Genomic DNA, 18,173 nt, shown 5'->3' on the forward strand with positions numbered 1-18,173 from the left:
CAAACGCGCCGGGTGCGTCGCATTGCTTGAAAAAAATTAGTGGTAATTGTCGACCGATCGATCGCATGGTCGATACTACATTTCATTTAAAAAGCCTAACAAAATCTCGAGTCGAGCTGCGTTTTTGCATTGAGCTTAAGTGGAATTCCTAATCCAATACTAATCAGAACAGTTTTACTTCATCATTGAGGACTTCGGTGGAAACACTTTGGTGCGTAGTGGTTCCATGGAGTTTGCGCTTAACACCAGAATGGCTGAGAATTTGCACTCTAGAAAAAATAACGTACGCTGTTATGTCTCTTTGCTTAAATACTATCAATGATATTTTATAGTGCACGATTGTGTGCACGCGTGATCGAAATTCGCAGCGTGCCTCTCGAAGCTGTGAATCGCATACTACATTTTCTATACTTAATTATTTCTAAAGAGATTGACTTTCACAAATCGAGATGTTGGAAATTACTGTTATACATCATGTTATTAAGAGAAAGTAAGACTTGAAACTTTTACAAGATCACAAACTTTGTAAGATTTAAAAAGAATATTGTATAGTAATTCGTGTGAAAAAAAATGTCTTTGCCATTCTGGTGATAAATCTCAATTGGAAACAATGTAGCACAAAATAAATATAGCAAAAATAGACAGAAAGCAACGAACGATTCCGAATTGCTGTCAGATCATATTGAGTTGAATCCAGATCAATCAAATGAGTATGAACAAACGCAAATGAACGATGATTTGCATTTGAAGCAAGTTGTTCATTTGAGTTTGTTTACTTGGTCTAGATCCGGCTTTATTTTAAGAAAAGTACATAGATAATCTCGTATTCATGCGCTTACGTACATGTACTCGCGTTTCTTCGGCACCACGACCGGCTCTCGATAGCTCGATAGCGTTAGACGACTGACCTCCGAATTATAGTTACTCTAGACGCGCCGATTACGGTCATGCGCGAGTTCGCCGATCAGCTGCACACGTATCGATAGTCCGGCAGTTGCGTACTGTATTAAAAAAAAAAAAATACATAGAAACACATCGGTTCAAAAGGGTGAAGACAAAGTAAAATGTTGTTACAAAATTGTACGATCATGCGTATGTACCTACGCATGATACGGAAAGAGGAATGTCGTATCAAAATTTGCAGCGTGCCTCTTGAGTCTGTTCTTCGCCCGTAGAGAAGGCAGTGCGTAATCGTCGAATTAATAAAAATGATAAAACTATTAAACTAAACATAACGAAGAGAAGCGGGAAACCAAGGTTGGGCCGCGGCTGGCCCCCCCAAGATATATAACGTGCTATTTTAATTACGGTAATGAGGCGTGTAACGGCCGGTGTAAAACCGCCAGAGAGAGTCTTTTCCTGTCTGCCTGATATCCTGCGTGTACGCGCTTAATGACTGGTGAGATGCGAAACTTTGGCCTCGCTCCATCACATGAGCCGGAGAATACGATAAGAATGTAGGGTACGTGTGCGACGGAGAACGCATGAGGGGAGGTTCGAGGTAGCGGAGAGTTCGAGGGAAAAAACTAAATATGTACAAATGTAATAAATCGTGCGACGATTACGTTGAACTGGTCTATTGCTTTTATTGAGTAACCACCCACAGTCCTGATTTACATTCAGCATTTAAATATTGCGTGGGTAACATTCCTTGATGTCAAATCGTAATTTGGTTCGGCACATCCAATCAATCAACGAAAGTCTGTTAGTTACGATGATAATTTATTATAAAGTTACCACTTTTATTATTATTATGAAATTTGTTGTAAATTCAATCGAGTTAAATTTTATTGTTGTATCCTTTACTGAATTTTATTTGATGAAGCTATAAGTTACATATCACTCTCTTCAAAAATGACAATTCAAAAAAGAAATTTTCGAGTTATTATTATGAGCGAGATAGATAAACATTACCTTATCATTTATTAAAAATGAGCTTACTTAACTTCGTAAAAAATTATCAAAATCGTATTCTAAAAAATCATAACTCTAAAAGGAATATAGTTTTTTTTAAAAATCATCAAAATCGTTACAATTATGAAAGAGTGATTTTTTAAGAATCGTGAAATAAAAATGACAAAGGTGACATTTGATCATGTTAAAATATATTTTTTTATAGATATTATTTGATTGGTAAATAATTTTCTGTTAAGTTGAAAGTAGTTTTTCTCTTATTCTAAGAAAACTTTTTTTCTATTTATATTACTTTTGAAGTAAGAAACCGATAATGTTTTATAAAAAATATAACCTTCATGTACTTGATACATTTATGTTTCACTAAGTGTCCCGTGCACCCGTATTCTGTAGATACACGTATACTCTGGATTGCCACTATTAGAATGTACTTTCATCTCAATTATATCATACGTCTTTTTTGCTCGATTCTATAAACAATTTTTTCATCTCATGTAATTGAGTACAAAAATTAAAAATTAAGAATTCCAAAAATACATGTTAATTATATAGAAGTCTATTCGTATACTACCTGGACCTCGAAGTACTGCAACGGCGAACCAGTATTGTCGTATGTAAAACTGCCAAATGAAAAAGGCTTCTTATCATCCGGATCTGACAAACCCTATAATACATATAATATGCGACAGGCAGCTGTTTAAAATACGATAGCTGTACGTTTATATACATATAACGGTACTAATAAAGTATTTGTTCATAATATTGCAATATACATATAATGTTACATGTATAGTTGCATAATCAGCTCACCCAAATAGAAAAATCTTTCGGCGCCGTAGCAGTTTCCCCAGTAGGGGATATCAATGAAGAGATGTGTTCAAGGCTAACTCCGGACACGTGCACGTAGCCGAGTAATCGAATTACCACGCTGCCGCTACTGCCCTTGAAGGCCCAGCATTCGCCCGGCAAAACGCCGGTCTGGTAAATACTTTGGGATCAGAATATCAGTGATATTAAATATAGTCAGGTAACCTGTATTACAGCCCGGGGTGTGTTCTGCTGTTGACAAAGCGGTATGCCGAATAGATTGAGCACAGGTGCACCGGTCGAGTATGGTTCGGTGTCTCGTGTCGAAAGGATCGCACCGCCTGCGGATAAAGGATTATGTGACGATGCGTCAAAAATGCACATTCTTATGTAGAATTAACATAGAGTCATAATGACCATACAACGTCATATATTATAACTTTATTTTATTTGTCACTCATAAATGAACTTACGATGACGTCATTATGATATTACTATGGCTTTACTTAGATTATTATGCCCTTTCTTATAATCTTTTTTTATTCCAAATAGATCAAGGAAACATCTATATTTATGAAAATTATCAAGGAAACAACTATTTATAAGAAAAAAGATAATTTTACAATTGCAAAAAAATGTATTGCATATCTTTATAACTAATAGAATTGTATAATAATTTTAGGGGAAAATTACAAAAATTAGTTATTCTTAAGTAGACTAAAAAAAAGGAATATAAAAAAGCCACATGTCCCTTTGTGTGTAAGTATCCTACTTACGCATGAAATTATTAGCAGGTCGCAGCAGAGCGCCCTTTAATTAACATGTTCTGTATAAAAAAAAGATACGTAAAAATAGATTATTGGATAGAACCTGAACTTTCAAGAGCGTAATCCGTTCTTCCAGTTTTGTCGGCATCATACGTCTGTAATTCATTTTTCACCATATTTCTAACGGTCTCCGGAGACAAAACCTTCAGTAAATTCTTCGTATGCAGACTCATTTCTGTTGTAACGTGTACTTGTGAGGAATGTTAGAAACTTACAAAATCATTTGTTGAATAGAAAGATAAAAATATAAATATAAAATAATAAAAATAAAAATATAAAAATATAATGAAATATAATTAGACGCGCGTGAATGATACAAAGAGAATGGCTTTCATTACGTTTCATAAACGCTTACGATGTAAATAAGCATAATACATCGCTCTATTTATTTAGTCGATATATTTGACGTCAGAAAAATGCCACTGCACCAGATGCAACATCCGGTCAACATTTATACATCGCACCTTTCTTACCCTCGGAAACTTCATTCCTCAAGTTGAGAATGGCTTCTGATATTTTTGGAATCACGCTGCCTACTTCCTTCAATTTACTCTTCAGCTCATCGCGCATCTCCATTACATTCTTCACTTCTAGCTAATGCATTTTTTGCAGAAACAATAATATAAACGTCAATTGTATCGTGTAACAACAATATTAAAGTAAAAAATGTTTACTTTGGAAAAATATTGTCATAGCTAACAGTTACCGAGAGAGTACCCAAATGAGATCTGAGATTTCCCAAGTCTGCTTTAATCATTTTTAACGACGCACTTGCAGAATATTTATCGCAGAGATGAGATACGGACATCGCTAAAAATAACGGAATTCCATAACATAAATTAAATTTATACAGATTTTATAAATCGATCACATTAGAGATATTAAGAGAGTTAATTGAAATTTTTTAAAGTTAATTTATTAAAGAGATTTTGTACCGAGCATTGACGTAATGACGCAGAAAGCAAAAGGTTTGATGAGTTTATGATACCAAGCGGATCGTTGATTGCAACTTGCTGGAATACCCGGACAATTCCCTGCGTTAACGCAACAGAAAGCGTTCCGTGCGCTCATCGGCGTCGTTTCATTACGTAATTATGACTACTGGAAAAAATGTACTTTAAAAAAACGTGCTAATTCGACGAAATAAACTTGTCAGATATTGGTGATGCTTTTTATGAGTGTTTCTTTTTATGAGTAATAGTACGTGTTTTTGCCAGGCGTATACATCAAAACTTGGATCATTGACAATCGGCATCGCCTGTATATTTACATAATCGATATATTGCAAAAAAGATGAATCACGATTCAAAACACGTAAACTGTGTATACAGGGAGGTAATATACATGAGAATGATAAATAAATATCAAAGTTCTGGTTTTTTTGAAAGAAAAGATTCATTCTATTTTAATGAAATATTCAAATATATTTTGTTATTCTATTTTCATGTAATTTATTTGTAGGTGTACAAGATATGTACAGGGTAAATGTAGACATTGCATTGTAGACATACATATAATTTTCCAAGCGAGCAACTTTTTCGAATAATCATGCAAAAACATGTAATCCAATTCCATTGGCGGATATTGCACATATTTTTTAGACGAGGTAGAAGAACACTCATAATTCTCTTCATATAAATCTATAAATTGCTATGATCTACAGCAAAATTTAGTACATTTTTTGCGAATAAAATCTGTCGCTTTAAATAACATAAAAATTGTATATGACATAATGTTCGCCTGCTTTAAAATATTTTACATCTTCAAAATTACGTGTGTAGAATTACATTTGCAACAATGTGTGTTATACACAATACATAAAGCATAATACTAATAAAATAGTATAAAAAAAAGATCTATAAAGTTATATCTTTGGTGATCAAATCGCCAATCTAATTTTCGTTGATCTTATTGTTAAATAAAATAACAAAATCACGAATGATAGTAACATATATAAAAATGTTACTTTTGTATCCAAATATTATGTTTTTTCTTCGATACTAAAACTATGTTACATTGTGTGATGTAATATCGGACGCTTAATGTCACTATACATTTTTCAGGGCGGCATGTATACGTAAATTGAGTCGAGTTTCAAAGTCGTAATCTTTGTACTGAGTTTGCGCTTTTGATAAGAAATTTTTGCCTTCATTAAGATTCTAAAATATGAAACAATAAAGTAAGAAATAACGAATATATAAACGAAAATATAGACGATGTGTATACTTACGTTATTGTTACTAAGGCTACTTCCTAATTCGTACAAGGCAAACGCGCTGACATGCTGATCGTACTCGTCCTTGGACGGATACCTACATTTCAGACAATTTCGAAAACTTTTAATAGCCGCTTCGGTGTCCTCTAGATAAAGGTATGCTGCACCTTCAATAAGATCAGTCAAACCCACCATTGGTTCCTCGGAATGGTTTTCCTTGCATTCTGATAATAAAGTTACATAATAAGTAAGATAATAACGATCTTTTGTAGAAAGATTAACAAGTTATCATAAAATATTTAAATGGCATCTCAATTTTTCAGACTAAATCAATTTCCATGCTAACAAATTGCAAATTTTATCATTTACACATTTTAAAATACAAAACAAATGATATTAAAAATTAATCTATTATTATATATATATATATATATTGTATATATACCATAAGATATTTCTCGCAGCGATTCGGTGGAACAAGACGGAAGGGCATTCCACAAGTACAATGCTTCATATACGAGCAACTTATAATACAAAACTGTGTAAGGATGCCCGGTTTCTTTATCAACGATTTTCGGCAGCCTACGCATGATGAAGACATCGAGTTGCGATTCGTTTTTCGTCTCATGGAACCAAGGAAGAATCTTACCGTACAGCGACAGAAGAACGTCAAACTTTCCGTTCGCTCCACAACAAACTGTAAACATGGTATAATCTAAATATAAAAAAAATCTAATCTGCTATTTAGATATCAGGGTGATAAGTTACCCATGGCTAAGTACGCGTAGAAGCCCTTGGACCACCTCGACTGCTGCTGCAACTGCAGTAAGGATCGATACGCTTCATCGTAGCTGAAGCGTATCACGTGGCACCAAGCCACCTCGTGTAAACACAACAGTTTGACTTCCCTCTGAGTTGCAACCTCCACAGCTTTGCCGAACGCTTCTAGAGCCGCATCAACATTTCTCTGCGAAACGATTGGATCATGCAACATTGGATACTATATTATATTAAAGTCGAAATATATGAAATTGAGAATTCATCCAGACGATAACAACTTATGAAACATTTACACGCATTTAGGTGTGATATTTATAATCCATTCTTATTTTAAGACCAACTTAAATAATATCTTAAGATGTTAATACGGTTTTGATTGGTTCGTGATTTTAACATTGTCTTAAATATAAAAATCGATTATGAATACTGTATACTGGATGTTTATAAACGAAAATCTTAATAAGATATTTTTTAAGCATATTGAAAGAAGGATAAGAATTAACTTATACAGCCTAAATTAAAAGAAATTATAGAAAATAATGTTTGGTGCTCAAATGTTTGATCTATTAATTAATACCTCTAAACGTTCCATTCTGCCAGTGAAAAAAAGAAAAAGGGCAGAATTCTGGAATTCGGCATGACATTCAGCTACCAGCTGTTTCGCTGCTGCGACCCCCGCTTTTACATTGGATCCGTCCAGTGCGAAAAACGGACGTACAATTGTATGATACCAAAGGAGGGATAATCTACGAAAATAATAGCTTATTGACTAATCGAATAGTATAGAAAATGTCTCAGACTACAATAAACGCGGACATTAATATAACGGAGAGTAAATATGATCAATTATAGAAAATAAGATTCAATGAAGAGTACAGTACCACGCTTTTAAAGTAAATATTTTATGCAAATGATAAATTATTATTCCCCAGTTTGTAAAAGAATATACTTAAGGGAAGACATTCGAAATCCATAACACACTCACGTAGCAAGCGGTGCACGCATATCTTCGCCAAGTCGTGCGTACATAAGGGCAGTAAGACCAGACTGCCTGTTACCTTCAAAGCCGAAAAAGTGGATCACTTTCAGCACAGAAGGTGGCAAAAGACTCACGCACAGTTGGTATACACCATAACCGAAGCTTGCGGCCGACATTAAACGTGTCACCTCAGCCGGTTCCACGAAACTGCGAAATATACTCTGCTTAATTATTAAATTTTTAAGCACGAGCTGCGCGAGAATAGACCGTGTGAGCGAAAGAGGAAGAAAAGCAAAGTGATTCAAGCTAAATTGTAAATTTTATTTTCGCGAAGCAAACATTATATAAGCAGTGTGTGAGTTTATTGGTGCATAATTACAAATCGTGTTTGACGTGATCGGAAATTCAATCAAGCATTCCGTGAAATGTATCGATAAGTGCCAACACGTAATGCCTTTCTCTCGTGAGAGGAGAGGATGATGGGTAAAGAATGAAAAGAAATGAGAAGACTTGAGTAAGAAGAAACAACAATTACGGTGTCTGTTGTTCAGACGTGATGCCAGTGAGCGAGAAGAACATTGATAGAGAGCTTCGCAGACCTGATGGCGATGACATTGGTGTCACGTTGTTCGTGTAACCGTTGCAGGATGGTATCGACCATTCCGAAGATTCTGGACTCTGTGGACTCTGCAGAGAGGATCCATTGCTCGGATTGATGCAAGACGGGCTGAATCCTGTAAAAAATTAAATATCTTTATAATATATGTATCTGTTAAAAGTGATCCATTAATTATGTATAAAGATAATAAAAAAACAATCGCAAATTATTTATTGAAGTCTTATTAATTCATTGGATTTCACTTAATAAAACTATAGCTGTTATGTGTGATTAAATATTGTCATTTCCATAAAGCTACTACGAACGAAATGGTAATTTTCTGATCTCTTTCTAACTTTACATATCAATGTAACGCACCGGTCGGATTTGTACCGAAAGTGCGACGATACAATTGCGAGATCTGATTGTACGCGTGTTGATAAACACGCCAAGCTTTACGAAGCATCCAGCAACCACGAACGTATCCAGTTAACTCTTGTTGAAGAAACAATGATACAGCTGAGAATACCTGCGTATCCGCTAGAACTATTTGACGCTCTAATTTATTCACGTAGTCCTTCTGAAATTAGTTTAATAATTATTTCTTTTTTTTTTATTGATTCAATCGTCTTGTGAGTTTACTAACGTAAGTATTTTATGATCCGTGATATTCGTTGTATCAATGTTAATAATCAAAGCTGATCTTTCTAATTTTATATATCATATCAAATAGAAATAGTTAGAAGACTCCAGAGGACAAAACTTTTTGATTTAGTGCAATAAAAAATTTTGCACTATTATAAAAATCATTTTTGACACGACCAGATGTAAATTAGAAGATCCGAATTGCATAAAATTTTAATAAGTTAGAACAAGACCATTATATGAATAAACTAAGTAATAAGAACTATGTTCAAAGTTAGGATGTTGAAATAATAATTTTATATGTAATTTACTTTAAATATATTTAAATAAGCACGCGTCGATTATTTTCGGATTCGCAACACATTTTAATATTTGTTACAATATTTAATATACATTATGTATAGAAAGAGGACACTTTGACGACGAGCGGGTATAAACAATAAAATATTATATTAATAATTCTGCTGTAAGAACACTTACATCGGTCTCTTCGGCTCTAAACACTTTACTTTTTACAGACTTCAGCCATCCTATGTCGCCCGCACATTCTCGTTCCATATCTTTAAGCAATAATGTGGCTTGCTGAAACTTGTCCTCTTCGAAAGTCATCAGAGCATTCTACACAATTCATCAAATACATTAAAAATTACTATCAACTAGGCATTAAAATATTCAAGAATGTGCACTCTGTATTTGTTACTAGAGCAAAGCGCGCTCGCTGTCTCATGATTTTATTATACCATAACCGAATTGTAAAGTTACTTTTATTTGATTCGTCTGATCCGGGATGGTATCAATTGATATCGATTTTATACTTTTCGATGCACGAACGTATGCTCGCGGTTTATTATTAAAACCGATTAAAGTAACAATATTCTTTCGCGGCCTTGAGACGTTAAGCGTACCTCGTCAGAATGCAGTGGAATCGATATGGCTCATCACGCGATTACGTACCATGAAGAGAACAAAACAACGGCCGGCTTTGACATGGAAGCTATGAGGGTGCTCGATAAACAGAGCTTCAGCTTCCTCAGTTTTGTTATTCAACAACAGAGAGATGCCGGTCCTAGCAATTTTCCAGTCCTTCAACGCGTCTTCCGCCATCGTTCTATGTTATCTCCGTGAAAAAATTTCGAAAAGCTATATTCGAATAAAATCTTTCTCTCGAGACTGTCGGCTACGTGTTCGTCAAATGGAAAGCATCTTTCCACAATACGGGATTGTCAGTCGATAGTTTACATCAAGGTCACTTATTCGCGCGAACATACTGATGATTGTTGATTTATTGCTGTTTCAAAAGACAAGTTCAACGATCGAAAAAATATACGTACATACATATGACACGCAGAATATATCCTGCACATTTACATCATGAGCGTGCCGCGTTGCGGTCATTGTTGCTGTCACTGACCGAAATGCGATGCATTCTTACCGCATTTTCTCCGTGCATAAACCGCAAAGCAGGAAGGAGCTATTTTTAACGTATATTTAAAATCGTTTTATCTTTTTAAAATCTAATTTTGCATATCTCGGAATTTTGATTTTCCGGTGTAACGTAGCAGGTTGGACCACTAGGACGGATCTATCCTTCGCATATGATGTAACTTGTCTCGATTAGATACAGATATACGATCTGATTAATCAATTCACGTCGTTTATGCAGTTGTTATGTAAGATTTGTCGTCATATATGATCATTCAATTTCATTAATGCATTAATTTTTTTTCTGAATTGTTTTAAAATTTATTTTTTACGGAGAAATAAACAATCAGAATTATTCGCTGTTTTTTTTTTAATATAAGAACGAGTTTTATTGTGCGAGTATTATCCGGACGTAAAATGCAAATGTTGATTGCATGAAAGATTGTCTAACGATGCAAAATCTCGATGCCGCTTCCGTTTCTCATAAAAATTCGATAATTATCCGGCACTGACATACTACCGGAGTAATGTCACTTTTCGAAAGACTGTGAACAAACATTGTGTAACAAATGCACGCGAATCCCGGCACATTCTCAAACCGCGAACCGTACCCTTGCTGTGCATCGGGTTGACTAAACTCTGCTGAAGAAACGCAGTGCTGCTGCCACCACTTCCAGACTGGAGATATACTTGTGTTATTGATTTTGGCATAGAAGTGCATATTGTAACTCTGAGCGCGCGCGATAAATGCAATAAGAACAAAAAAATTTATCGCATGCAAATGTAAAAAGTTCAAAGAACGTAAAAATATAAAAAATTCGAGACATCATGACCTTTTCATGCAATTTTGCTATGTACTTGTAATATTTGAGTTCTAAAAAAATTTCTTTATAAATATTAAAACATTTTAACATGACACGATAAAAATACAATAATATGTATAATTTATTTCATATGTATAATTTATTTCTATATTTTTTAACACAATTGCAAATTTATATATTTACAATAAAAAAACAATAGAATTATATGTCAGCTCGAATCAGTACGAAGAATCATGCGTATGTACATACATACATGTATTTACAATTATTATTCGGCATATCAATGAGAATAAAATTTACTTTGTACTTCCAAATGTAACAGTATTCCAAATAATCAATTAAAAGAATGGTTTTAACTTTTCAATAATTTTATCTCGTAGAAACTTAGGACTATATATTCTGTACATTTATTTACAATTTTCATTAAATAATTGACAACTACCCCTAAGTGTCATATAAATTCCAGTCCTTCAAATTTTTTATCTATTATTTTATTTTCAGGCATTATTATCAGTCCTTCTATCGTAAAGGCCATGATATATGTAGCAGTCCGTCCTTGATATTCCTCAGTCTTTAAAGCTATTATGATAGAATCTTGCGATCCAGGAAGAAACTTAAAACTAGAAAAGCCTCTGATTGGAATTAGATCTCCGATATGGATAACCTATAATAAATTTTATATAATTATTACTATTTATCAAAATACTAATATTTAATGTAATTAAAAACGCACTTTAATATTAACAAAGTTTTCGTCTGCGGTCAACATGACATTGCAGCTCATTGTTTCATCCCGTGTTTCATTGTAACGTTCATGAGAACATCTTCTAGGCAAAAAGAACCAGCTCTTATGTATACCACTCCAAGTTCCAGATTCATGTATCATGTAACCTATGCAAAGTATATGTCTAATAAATTTTAATTCGTGTATTCACAAATTATAAGTATCAGCATACCTGGAAATTCGATGTTAAGCGCTTGCCTTAATCGTTTATAGTAAGAAATCCAATTGATAGAATGCGTTTCGCCACGTGGTGACACTACTTTAACCCATAATGGATTATAATGTTCAAATTCACCGGACGGAGTGGTCCATTCCTTTCCAATACTGCCAACATATAATTGTTCATCTTTGACAGTCGCCCATTCAGATTTAAAGCCTACATATAAATAAGAGTTTAGTAAGAAAAACATCCTTAGTAAAGTACATCAATGTAATAATTTTCTACCACATAATTTCCTACTCGACATTGTAATTATTATAATTTTATATTACATATGTATTGTTGAAGAAAATTATAATATATATTAATGACATGTTACTGTTAATTTATATTTATCATCTTGCAATTGCCAGAAACAATATTAAATCATATAACACATTCAATCACTTTGTATTTCACTAGATTGATACATAAAATTAACAAAGTTAAATATATCAGTATACAAATATTATAAACAAATTAATTGCCAATAATGATATTGTAACATTATTTAATAGAACATACATATATTATTTCATTGTCAAATGTATGTATATTTCTACCAATGCAGTTTAATTTTAATTTTGATTCAACTAACTCTTCTCTCTCTCTCTCTTTAACTATATTTAAATATTAAATCTTATAAGACCGTACATGTGAGAAACACAACCAATAAGAAATTGCCTTTAACGGTTGAGCTGGATCTTATATATATAGGTGCTATTATAATTTCGTATGAGAGAGAATTTATATACTACATATTTAGTCTTTTAAACTGCGCATCTTTAACTATATTTTTCTAATTCTAAGAAATTGAAAAAGCTGAAGAATAAGTTGAATCAAGATTATAGTTAATTCACGCAAGTAGAAATAGACAAAAGTTGATTATGTTATATCATTGCATTTTTTTTTATATAAAGCGAGCTAATGTGTACTAATTCAGTATAGTATAAATGATCGAATTCAATAATAGTTTACTAACAATAAGCAACCTACCCTTGTGATTTTTACCATTGCCATCCATTAAAATAACCCAAGGATAGACTTGATCGCCTTCAATAAAGTATATCATTCCTGTACGATCATCGAAGGACAGCAGACGGCCGTCAAAAGTCACTAACTCCGACAGCTCCATTCCGCGTCCCTTCATAGACAACGACGAGGACAGTACAACATTTTTGTCATCCCAGATAACGGACAGAAAATTGTTGTTAGGATTCCAATAGAGACTGCCGGTTCTCATGAGACTATGCCATGTGTCTCTCTTGTCTGCGAGCTTAGAGTCGTGATCGAGGTCGCTCACTATCGCTATCCTGTAGGTAATGCCCTTGGAGGTTTTAATGGGCGCCGAGGTAGGATACGTTCGGTTGTACTTGTAGTAACGACATTGAGCCAGGGTCTGGCTTGGCGGCGAACACATGAAACCGTGCAACAGCGGATACACGAGAAAGAAAGTCGGCACGCTCAAAACCAGAAGAATCAGCGCCATGAACGTGCCCTGGATACGAAACGTGCTGTTCGCCACCCGGTAGACGTGCGGAGCGCGCAACGCCTGACGCCAGTCACGCGTGTACATTATAGTCATAGTCCCCCTGTCGTTCTTCAACCGCGCTACGCGTCGTATCAAAGACGTGGCATGTGCCGGCCCGTTGATATGTTGACAATGTCGACGCAACCCTAACCTAAACGCACCATTTCCACTTTGCAGTGACAGTAGTAGCAGAGAGAAACCTGAGAGAGGACATAACGACCTAAAACCTGTAACCACAAAATACTGCCGCGCACTACTGCCCACTGCAAAAGTGGATGTGAACTACATGCCAGATCCACTATTCTGAGGATAACGCATATACTTTTCAAGACTGATGGTAAGTAGATATTCGCGGTTCGTATAATCGTATTCGCGCTACATAAAATGTGGATCAGAATAAATATTCCTCCCTGCAACTACATATATGTATGCTTACTTCCATGCGCGTGATGTTTATTATTAAGCTTAAAAGTATTAACATTAAAGATATATATTACACCCATTTTTTTTACAAATATGTTAAAATATATCGCGCGTGTTTATATTTTAAATAAGTTATATATACATATATATGATCCCGGCAATTAATTCGCATTTAGAGATTTCAACATTACAGAGCTGCTTTGTGAAGTTGGCACCTTAAATGCGAATATTGGTAAAATCATTATTGCATTCGTTTGTCCACTGTTTGTCCACGTTTGTCCACCCATTATTTTCGTTTGTCCACCCTCCAAAAAAAAGTAATGTAAAAAAAAAATTGTAAAACCCCCAAATGATTATTTTACACTATTACGAAAAATATAATAAACATAGGGTGGACAAACGAAAATAATGGGTGGACAAACGTGGACAAACGGTGGACAAACGAATGCAATAATGATTTTACCAATATTCGCATTTAAGGTGCCAACTTCACAAAGCAGCTCTGTAATGTTGAAATCTCTAAATGCGAATTAATTGCCGGGATCATATATATGTATATATAACTTATTTAAAATATAAACACGCGCGATATATTTTAACATATTTGTAAAAAAAATGGGTGTAATATATATCTTTAATGTTAATACTTTTAAGCTTAATAATAAACATCACGCGCATGGAAGTAAGCATACATATATGTAGTTGCAGGGAGGAATATTTATTCTGATCCACATTTTATGTAGCGCGAATACGATTATACGAACCGCGAATATCTACTTACCATCAGTCTTGAAAAGTATATGCGTTATCCTCAGAATAGTGGATCTGGCATGTAGTTCACATCCACTTTTGCAGTGGGCAGTAGTGCGCGGCAGTATTTTGTGGTTACAGGTTTTAGGTCGTTATGTCCTCTCTCAGGTTTCTCTCTGGTAGTAGGCAGCATCGCCGCGCTGCACGACGGGGCGTTAACCTAACCTGACCTGATCTGGCAATGCATGTGACTACTCCTATGATGTAATCAAATTATTTTTCTAAAGAGGAACTGAAATTGTTAATGAAAGAAATCGACAATTTTGGGTTCGCGTGGTTTTGTTGGGTAAATTTTTAAGTAACTTGCAGAAATATAAAATTGAATAATCATAAATAAATAAATAAATTAAATAAATAAGAGAGAGACGAATTTTAAAATAAAATAGAAATGAAATCAAAGATGAGCGAAGTATCCAATTTAATGATTTTATCTACTTATTTTATAGACATAATATTTTATTGCGTTTTACTTTGAACAGAATGCTGCAACAAAATTTTCGGCTGTTCTAAGAAAATATATCGTACGTTATGCTACAGTTGCAATAATCGTATTAATAAATAACGTGATAAATTAAGTTGTATTTTGATTGCAGAAAGATGATGTAGAGAGAAACAGAGGTAACATTGTAGAGTAAATGTATAATTATAATTTAAGAGTTTCGAGTATATACATATTGGGTACAAATTTTAGATTATAATTATAAAATAACATTAAGTATTAATATTAAATTAAAAATATTTAAACATTTTTTATAATATTAATATGTTTATATTATACAAACAAATATATATTTAAATGATTCCACATTACGATATCTCTCGCAGCGTGCCGGATCTCCGCAATTACAGAGAAAGCGCATCGCCAGGGGTCCATTAATTAGCATCGCGTCGGCGAGCGTAACGACGCCGGGCGCGCGTGTATACATATACGAATCGTCGGCATGGGGTCGGCTACGTTGGCGAAATGAATCGAAGGGGGCGTCAGTAGATAGCGGGGACGGGGGGAGAAAAGCCGGGGATGAATCGGCGAGGGTGGCAGGACTCGCAGTCAGTCGCGTCACGCGTTTTCCGCTGACAGTGTCTCGAACGGGGTGTCGTCGCGTTCTCGCGCACAGCTGAAGAAAATCAGGCACTTGCCGTTCCGCTTGCGGTTTCACTTTCGGAAACAGCCACGCCGTTTTTCGCGCCGTCACGTGTATATACAGGTGCGCGACCCCTTCCTCCTCCCTCCTTCGTGCGCGCTCGGCCGTAACCGGACGCGATCGGCGGCGCGTCGCGCCGCGCGGCAACCTGTATTATCGATCGCGCGGGCGCGCGTGCTGCCGCGTGCCGCAGTCCCGCATGTCGCGTTTTCAAGCTCACCGCGAGTGCGGCGATAGGGATCGTATGCGTGCGGAGGAACTAATTTCGTTCGCGAGCCTAATCCGAGGTTTTACGCGACGAAGCGCCGCGCCGGCGCCAAAAGTGTCCGATCTGTTGTTTGTTGAGACGCGCGCCGCGTGTTTGTTTCTCTCGATACATCCCGACTGCGTCGTCGCGGATTCCACGCGTGATTTGAATACTACATGTGCATACCATACCGGATAAAGCAGTCACGTGACCGCCACTCGTTTAAGGATACGTAAATAAGATCTGTTCGCGGTGCTTAAAATCACTAAAAAATGTGTTGGAACTTAAAATAAAATAAATATATATTCAGCCGTTGTAAAAGGAAAAAGCGCATGTTCCAAAAGTACAAGCAACGTAATAACCAGAGCCATAGTTTCACAACGGCTCTAACGTCATAGATGCAATCGAAATTATTGAGGTGAATATTTGTTGCCCGTTAATTTTAGCGGCAACCAAAATAGTCTCCGTTATCGACGTGAATATTCGTACTTCGAAAATAAAACGTTGCAGCGGTAAACGTTGTGCACACAAATATCTCTTCGTGTAGAAATCAGATATCATGTAAAAGTCAAGGGATGAGAAAGCCAGCCTAATTCGATCTACGTTTCAATTCCTAATATCACGTGATCAGCGGCGGGAGCATCTTGAACGTGTCACGTGACTCCCAGCCGACGAACCGAATCCATTGCGTGCCGGCCGGCAGTTCATCCGCGGTGACGTTCGTTTTTTTTACGGTTTTCAGTGCGATTTTTGCGCGCGCGTGTTGCACTGTTGTCGAAATCACGCGATTTCACATTCCTGGACTGGGTGGCGTTGAATATTGCGTCCGTAAACGCGATCGTGGACTTCGTTCGTCGTACCAGCTCGCGGCCGCGCACAATTTCGAAATGCGCCGCCAGCGAGATGCAAGGTTATGACGCCGCGCTCGAAGATGTACCTTGTTGGCCTTGTCGCACCTGTTCGCTTCTGGATTATCTCGTCAGCGTCGGACGACCCCTGCTGATCTTATGAAAGGTAAAACACTTGAATATGTAATTAACTTTGGTGCGTCAGATGAAACCATTTTTTTAGAATTATTATACGAAAATTTTTGAAAACAATTTTTAGAATTACTGCGAGAAAAAAAGTGTATGTACATCGTTTTTTTAAATTTTTCATATACGTATATGTAAATTCTGTTCTGTACATTTTTTGGAGTGATTTTTCTGCGAAGGATGAATTTTGAATTGGTCTTGAAAAAGGCTCAATTTTCACTCTTGAGAGATTTATTCCAAAAATTATAGAAAGATGTTCTAAAATTTCTGAGATTATCGTACTTTACTGACCCTGAGCCCTTTTATTTTCCAAATTGTTTTGTTTGTAAAGAGTCTCACTTTTACACTTTTATAAATATGTTTAAGTAAATTTCTAAAAAGTTATAAAATTATAATTACAGAACCGTTAATAATTGATACGATTAGAATTAAAATTGATAAAATTAAATAAATATTTTAAATTCATTTTTCGCAATTTCCTTACTTATAACATTTTTTATTTAATCATTAATCACTTTAAGTATACAGTCTTCTAGTAAGAGCGTGGCAGGCCTATCTTAAAGAAAAATGGCTTATTAGCCTTAAATTTATATTGATTGTATTCAGTAGGATTATGGCCAAAATGCAATTATATTAATTTGAGGCTAATAAACCATTTGTTTTAGATAGGCCCGCCACGCTCTTACTAGACAGACTGTATTTAATAATTAGTTTGTTTTTTCTGTTCTTACACTAGAACTTTTTTTCTCGCTTTTGAAAAACATTAAACAATCATCTTTCTCACTTTAAGTTCCAAAAGTATTCACTACTAATTCAGCCACAGAAAACATATCTATGATATGATATTCTATACGAAATAATAAATAAGAATCGTTTGATTAATAATTTATTCTACCCTTCTCTCATACATATGTTCAATAAAATTTGCATACCTTTTAACTCTACTATCTATTTGCTGTTGCTCGGCTGCTGCTTACCATAGATACACCTAA

The 18,173-nt window shown here is 35.3% G+C and overlaps 3 protein-coding genes across 4 annotated transcripts; all 3 read right to left on the reverse strand.

The window, feature by feature from the left end:
• Positions 1-174: 174 nt before the first annotated feature.
• On the reverse strand, positions 175-4,488 carry LOC108777766 (SUN domain-containing protein 1-like). The gene is given in 8 exon segments (XM_018544728.1): positions 175-269; positions 2,249-2,384; positions 2,486-2,578; positions 2,725-2,892; positions 2,947-3,062; positions 4,022-4,142; positions 4,255-4,358; positions 4,484-4,488. Coding segments are annotated over 7 exon segments (831 nt in total). The 5' UTR covers positions 4,357-4,358; positions 4,484-4,488.
• A 1,059-nt stretch (positions 4,489-5,547) lies between these two features.
• LOC108777893 (tetratricopeptide repeat protein 39C) lies at positions 5,548-10,424 on the reverse strand. Of its 2 annotated transcripts, XM_018544892.1 has the most exons (11): positions 10,198-10,424; positions 9,720-10,053; positions 9,246-9,383; positions 8,499-8,700; positions 8,058-8,256; positions 7,529-7,729; positions 7,121-7,289; positions 6,532-6,730; positions 6,209-6,460; positions 5,779-5,987; positions 5,548-5,707 (listed from the first exon to the last, which is right to left on the reverse strand). In XM_018544892.1, exons 2-11 carry the CDS (start codon positions 9,867-9,869, stop codon positions 5,597-5,599), a joined length of 1,830 nt encoding a protein of 609 aa, XP_018400394.1. In that variant the 5' UTR covers positions 9,870-10,053; positions 10,198-10,424; the 3' UTR covers positions 5,548-5,596. The 2 variants fall into 2 exon arrangements, with proteins under 2 accessions (XP_018400394.1, XP_018400385.1); XM_018544883.1 differs by having other exon boundaries at positions 9,720-10,424.
• Positions 10,425-11,458: 1,034 nt separating this feature from the next.
• LOC108777819 (soluble calcium-activated nucleotidase 1) lies at positions 11,459-13,613 on the reverse strand. Its single transcript, XM_018544793.1, has 4 exons — positions 12,991-13,613; positions 11,968-12,171; positions 11,745-11,902; positions 11,459-11,675 (listed from the first exon to the last, which is right to left on the reverse strand). Exons 1-4 carry the CDS (start codon positions 13,577-13,579, stop codon positions 11,463-11,465), a joined length of 1,164 nt encoding a protein of 387 aa, XP_018400295.1. The 5' UTR covers positions 13,580-13,613; the 3' UTR covers positions 11,459-11,462.
• Between the last annotated feature and the right edge of the window lie 4,560 nt (positions 13,614-18,173).

Source organism: Cyphomyrmex costatus, unplaced genomic scaffold, assembly GCF_001594065.2.
Source record: "Cyphomyrmex costatus isolate MS0001 unplaced genomic scaffold, Ccosl1.0 scaffold116, whole genome shotgun sequence".
Lineage (NCBI taxonomy): Eukaryota > Metazoa > Arthropoda > Insecta > Hymenoptera > Formicidae > Cyphomyrmex > Cyphomyrmex costatus.

Bases quoted from the DNA above. Each gene is read 5' to 3' on its own strand.
- LOC108777893 (XM_018544892.1), bottom strand. From the start codon at position 9,869: ATGGCGGAAGACGCGTTGAAGGACTGGAAAATTGCTAGGACCGGCATC. The intron at 5,988-6,208 runs GTATATATACAA...CTTTATTATCAG, and splicing joins GCTGCGAGAAATATCTTATG to AATGCAAGGAAAACCATTCC. The intron at 5,708-5,778 runs GTAAGTATACAC...TTCATATTTTAG, and splicing joins GTAGCCTTAGTAACAATAAC to AATCTTAATGAAGGCAAAAA.
- LOC108777819 (XM_018544793.1), bottom strand. From the start codon at position 13,579: ATGACTATAATGTACACGCGTGACTGGCGTCAGGCGTTGCGCGCTCCG. The intron at 12,172-12,990 runs GTAGGTTGCTTA...ATTTATATGTAG, and splicing joins CAATGGTAAAAATCACAAGG to GCTTTAAATCTGAATGGGCG. The intron at 11,676-11,744 runs GTGCGTTTTTAA...AATTTATTATAG, and splicing joins AAAACTTTGTTAATATTAAA to GTTATCCATATCGGAGATCT.